The following is a 6,225-nucleotide window of genomic DNA, read 5'->3' on the forward strand; positions in this document are numbered from 1 at the left end:
AAAAAAACCTCAAGAACTAAATTAGATTGAGAGAACTCAATAAATTTATGAAATGACAATACGACCACTCCTAAAAGGATGTGTATCTGTTCCTAAAAGGATACACTAAGATCTTCAAAGAAGAGCATGTACAAAGTAATGGAGAAATCATCTATGCCTCCCTGGGACTGAAGGACCACTTCAGCTAGGTTTCTCCACACATTTGGACAGAATGAGGAGAGAAATAAAAACAGTAGGAAAAAAAAAAAAAAAGAAAAATAATACTAGCAACTCACTGGGAAACCAATGCCATCTAAAACCAGTCCCACAAAAACTTCCCCAATAAGGAAACGAGCAAAACAGTCGTCTTAACACAGTAATAACCCTCAGCGTAACAAATTAAAAGCTCTGCTCCTGGATCACTGGCCTAAAGGGAATACTCTGCACTACTAAACCCAGAAGACAGTTTTTAACTGAAGGCATGTTGATAAGTAAACAGAGGGTATCAAGGCTACCAAGATTCGCTCTACATAATACCATTTGACACTAAGCCACCAATGGGAAAGAACATCAGAAGGACCCCATGCAGGCTGCGAGCAGCGTTTACGTGTGGAAACTTTAGGATACTTAAGCAGATATTATTGCACAAGCATTAAAAAAGCTTACAAAATTATAGGTGCTGGAAAACAAATTATCTAGTCCAGCAAGTAAAGAGCCTGGCTGGTCAGGTGGTCAGTTTTCACACTAAAAGAGGACTGACTTCTCCAGCTCTTCCACCAACCTTCCAGCGCATATAACACATTTACAGTATTTCTCAATATTCTTGCGAGTAAAAACGCAAGATGTTTGTACAGAGAAACCGGATACAAAAACACCTTAGCAGTCAGAAACTCTGCTTGGAGAAGGGGCAGAAGGGAGTGGATGAAGTGACACTTCAAAATTTCACTTCTAGAAAAACTCAACTTTACAAAGCCTATGGTACTCTTCAAACACACCTCCACACACCTCCTGCAAAACAAGAACAGAAGCTGAAGAATAAAACATAAGCGTGTCTGGTTCAGGATCACAGACGAAGACAGGAAAAGACTGAACACTGCAGTTCTGGTCTTGCCATCCTCAGCCTCCTGTGTAAGCACTGATCTCTTTTGTCTCATGCCACACAGGTCTGCCCGAGAGACCACCAGGTACTGGTGGGCAGAAAGGCAGAGCAAGGAAGACCCTGCAGCTACAGCTGGAGGCCTCAGAGTCAGAATCCCCAGACTTGTCATGTTCATGGAGTTTCACACAGCAACACTGAGGTGGAGGGGAGGAGAGAGGAAGATGTACAGAAATAAACTCTTTCATCAGCCTGGACAATATACACACATTAATTTACATCCTGGCTTTCTTAGATGAACACAAAGATATGGAAGCAAGAATGTTTTTATTAATATTTTCTAATCTCTCAAATTTCCCAGAATGATATTAATTTGTGTTAAGCCCTTCTAGGAAAGGCAGAGAGAACTTCTTCATCCTTTATCATTCTGCAGCAGTTATTCTGCTATGTGCCTATCAGCCAACCAGGACATTGATGTGCAAATGCTATTAAGGGAAGTCACCTGCTGCAGAATTTAGTCTTCTTCAAAAGGACACCATTTACTTGAAATATTAAAAACTTAAACAAAATTCAAGTATTAACCTATCTGCATTGTTTTCAAATAGCATCTCCTTACTCTTGTAAGAGAAAAATCACAGAAGAGAAGCTAAGCATAAACAAAAAATACAGAATGAAGAGAAAAGAGACTGAGTATTTGAGCTTTGGATTTTGTGCTTTACATCAGCAGATACTGTATGCTCAGACAGCAACAGAAGTTATGTTAATTATGAGTTTTCTTTCTCATTTGCTTTTATTGGAGCTATTTTCAGGAAGTAATTACTAGATGCCCAGTTATTTGGGGGAAAATGCCTGCAGGAAGACAGCTACTTTCACCCCTTCATATCAGTCTCTCCCTTTTTTTAACTGGAAAAAAATGAATTTCAGGAACTGATGCGTGGCACTTTACTGGTAAGCAGCTCAGACTGGAAGGCCTAATGCATGCTGAAGACAGACAGCAGGATAAAGATACCCAGCTTCAATTAAAAAAAAAAAAAAAAAAAAAAGCAAACAAACTACTCCCTTCCCGTAACAATTCCAGCATAAGGCTTTCAGCGTTTACACACTCAGTGGACATTCTGTGGTCTGCTCCACAAAACATGCATGAGTGACTTCACTGCAAGAGATCAGAACTTCACCTGTCTGAGATTTGATAAGGCAGCTGCCTGATGGATAATAAACAGTGGAACAGGAAGTAGCCGCTGGACACAGGTATTACTAAACACGCATAGGACACACATTATCTCCGTGACACCAGTGTTATCTTTAAGTGCAGAACCTCAATAATAATGAACTCAAAGAATTAATTTCTTCAGTATTTTAACATTCCCCCAATTTGTTTCACAGGGTCAAGATACAGTTAGTGTTTTCTGCTCAAACTTAACAGAACCTGCTGAAGTCCACCCTAACACATCTTCTCTGGCTTCCCTGAGAAAGGATTTGCTTTCAGAGCAGAAGAGCCAATATACTGACCAAAAAGGATGGCAGAAGTGGAAGGATGGAAAGGTCCTCAAGGAGAACGTAGAATTATCTCCGTTATTTCAGCTCTGCTGCCCAGCCTCATGGGTATTCCAAAGTACATCGTCCCCGGGCTGACGTAGACAAAGGTGTTCTGCCCAACTTTGTACAAGCCAACAAAAAATGGATTCAGAAAATAAGCCCCAGCATTTAGTGGGAACATCTGCCCTCCATGAGTATGGCCAGAGAGAATTAAATTTATGTCTGGTCTCTCCTGAAGGGCCCACTTCGCAGCAATCGGCTGATGAGCTAACAGCACTATTGCATGCTCACTGCTACAATCTCTGAGAGCTTTTTTTAAATCCATGCCATGCCCCGAGTAGCGCAATACATCTGCTTCAATATCATCAACACCAGCCAGGCAGAACCAGTCATCAGTGCTCTTTGGTGAAACAATCTTCACGTTTTCATTATGGAGTGGCTGAATGTTAAACGATTTTAACAGCTCAAACCAGTTGCTAACATCTGATGTGTAGTACTCATGGTTTCCTGTGACAAAGTAAGTCCCCAAAGGGGAGTTAAGTTCTCCAAGAGGCTCAACAGCAGGTCGTATGATCTCTGCCTCAGAGTCAGTCAGGTCCCCAACAATCACGGTGATATCTGGTTTCAAAGCCTTAACCATTCTCACAATCATGGCAAGCTTGGTCTTCCCAACTGTAGGCCCCAGATGGATATCTGAAAGCAACACCACTTTCAGATTATTCATTGATGAGGGCAGCTTGTGAACTGGAACCTCCACTGAATTCACAGTGGGAGGCCGGGAAGCATTTAACAGCCCAACAATAGTCAGCACAACAGTCAGCATTACTGCCAAAACTGGTTTCATAGCTGTTCTGCTGTTCTTGTTGCCAGTACCTGCCTTAGCACCTCTCCCAGCCAAGAACTTGTAAGCCTGCTCTACAGAGCCTAGAGTGAAGAGGAAGAAGATAAGAATGATATAGGCCCCCAGGCAAGTGTAAGCAGCTAAAGAAAAGAAATAGGGCTCTTCTGCAACAAGAAATAGCAGTGTAAAGAAGCTTGAATGAGCCAAAGCTAGAAACATGAACACAGCTATTTTCCACGGCATGAAACAGAAGGAGCTGGCAGCTGAAGATCTGGAGAACGTGGTGACTGTGCTTCTCCAAACATGAAGAGAGCCTATCAACATGAGCGCATTAGCAAATAGTGCCATCTGCAGCCTTAGAAGCCAACGCCGTGTCCTGAGCTCGAGCTGTTCTGCCAGATAACTCCGCGACAGCATCATGGAGAAGAAAACCACTCCTGCAGCCACTGCAGCCTTTGCTTCAAGAGGCAGTTGCTTGAAGGAGATCATCTTTGCTTCCTGATCGTTCCCTTCTGTTCTGCAGAAGTCTCCAGTAGGCAATACTGTGGTTATGAATGGATGCCTTGGATCAACAAAGCCTGCAACCAGGAACCAGTATCAGCCGTTTTAAAATATTACACAGATTCCCTTTTTCCCAGACTGCAATAAAGGACTGTTACTCTGTACATACTACCCAGGACACTGGGTCATGCAGAATCTCTATCATAAAGATAAGGAGGAGATTTCCTGACATGGAATAAATCAGACAACTGAAAACACTGGCAGCCCACTTCTAAGCTCCCTGCCTGCCTTCCTCAATGATTCCCCCCCCCCCCCCCCCCTTTTTTTTTTTAATATGTCATTTACTCATTAAGACTTCCTTATAGTAGATGGCAATAGATCATAACAGTGATACAGTGAGTGCTGGAAACAATCATTATAGTATTTGCAAACAATCATTATCATATTTGTAAACCCCGTATGTGTTCTGTGACTAAGCTGCTTATGCTGTCAATGTAGCACACGTGTTTTCTGTTCTTCTTCCCAAGCAGTTGGCTCCATTTCAAAAGCAGGTATCCTACATCATTCTTACTGAACGCAACAGTTCTACTAACAAGTAACTACAGCAGCAGTGTAATCCCCACTGGAATGGCTACCAGATGCAACTGCAACCTCTGAAACTGCAGATGATATTGGCAGATATCCTTGCCTCCAGTTGTGTATAAGACTTCCCCAAAGCCCTCAAAATCTGTAGAACCAGTGAAACCCACACTGTGTTTTGCCACTCAATTCCTGCTCACTTCCACTGCATGTATAGTTCCCAAGACTCAACACCTATTTCAGGATATCCTGGTCTACCAGGATGCAATCAAATTGAAAAGGGATTTAAACATCACACACTGTGCTCCTTTAGAAGTTAAGGGAGCGCTAAGGCTAATGCACCTCTGCGACCCGATTGAAAATAAATAATCAAGCATTAGTTATGCTTGAATCGTACTGGAATTCCCTGTTTTGCTCTGAGCTCATAGCATTTCCACTCGTGCCGGGTTTGCACATTACTGTTTTATTTTAAGCATAGTTGAAAAAAAGTTTGGATAGTCTTTCATAACATACAATAGAGACAAAGTATGAGATAACAAACTACCTAATTTTAAGTAAGCATGGCCTTCAAAACACTTCCTGTCTTTCAGTCCACGCTTAACTAGAGAAAAAGTAAGCAATCATTATAGGCAAAAATATCTCAGAACTAGGGCATGAAAGCAGCGTTGTAGGGCTCTGCAATGAGCTTGAGCCCAGAAGTCTACAAACCCAAGTCTGCCAGGTTGCTTATCTGCAGCGTATACTTTCCCAAGCTAATTTAAAAGAACATCAACGCTTCTGTGATGACAGAACCCACCTATATTTTGAGGACTAGACCAAGTTTTAAGAAGACCCCTTCCTCATTCCTTGGTCAGGGAACTGTGCATTGATAGAGAAATCGTGCCTGCCAGCCTCAGTTCCTCAGGCCCTCTCAACTGTTACAACACTACCCTTAAAAAACAGTGCTATTTTACATATGACTCTACAGAAAATAAACAAAGCTAAGCAAATAAGAGTATAAGAAACGCCCTACTGGTTTCAGTCCACAGTTCCTCTAGATACCAGGCCATATTCTGTATGGACAACAGCAATAAGAAACGCTGTTTAAAGAAACAACATGACCCTGGCCACTGTCTGTGGTCTGCTTTCTTCATACTCCTCCAGCAGGCAAAGCTGTTACAATAGGCATGTTAGAAGGCAAATCCTTGCCCAGTCATTTCTGGATGTTGTTTATGAACCTGATGTATTTTAATTTGGCTAATCCTTTTTTGGAATCTGTTAAATACTGTCTGCTCTACAATCTCCCATAGCAGCAAACTGGTGAAGTTCACTATGTCCTTTTGAACTATTTAATCTGTTTTAAACTAAATACTAAACCCACCAAGTGCCCCTCTTCTAATACTACCCAGTTTGGTGGCTGTTGGTTCTCTGTTCCTCTTACTCACCACCTTCAGAATTTTGTCTCAGCCATAACCCCTCAGAGGTCGTACTTACTGTCACCCAAACTTCTCTTTGATAAAGGTATCCCATGAGGCTGTGCTGCTTTTCACACAGCTTTAGCCACCAGAGCATCATTCAATTTCAACACCTATCAAGACAATACTGACACTCTGCTGCAACCTCAAGGTGTAAGTGACAAGGCACAGTCCAACAACAACTGCAAAGACTAAGGATTTGCCCAGGCCCCTGGTTAGGCAGTGGTACAGCGTGCCGG

At 42.2% G+C, this 6,225-nt stretch overlaps 1 protein-coding gene across 1 annotated transcript; it reads right to left on the reverse strand.

The window, feature by feature from the left end:
• Positions 1–2,621: 2,621 nt before the first annotated feature.
• On the reverse strand, positions 2,622–4,022 carry TMPPE (transmembrane protein with metallophosphoesterase domain). Its single transcript, XM_009894992.1, has one exon. The coding sequence runs from the start codon at positions 3,939–3,941 to the stop codon at positions 2,622–2,624; it is 1,320 nt and encodes a 439-aa protein (XP_009893294.1). The 5' UTR covers positions 3,942–4,022.
• Positions 4,023–6,225: the final 2,203 nt, after the last annotated feature.

Source organism: Charadrius vociferus, unplaced genomic scaffold, assembly GCF_000708025.1.
Source record: "Charadrius vociferus isolate BGI_N301 unplaced genomic scaffold, ASM70802v2 scaffold51, whole genome shotgun sequence".
NCBI classification, from domain to species: Eukaryota; Metazoa; Chordata; class Aves; order Charadriiformes; family Charadriidae; genus Charadrius; species Charadrius vociferus.

Bases quoted from the DNA above. Each gene is read 5' to 3' on its own strand.
- TMPPE (XM_009894992.1), bottom strand. From the start codon at position 3,941: ATGATCTCCTTCAAGCAACTGCCTCTTGAAGCAAAGGCTGCAGTGGCT.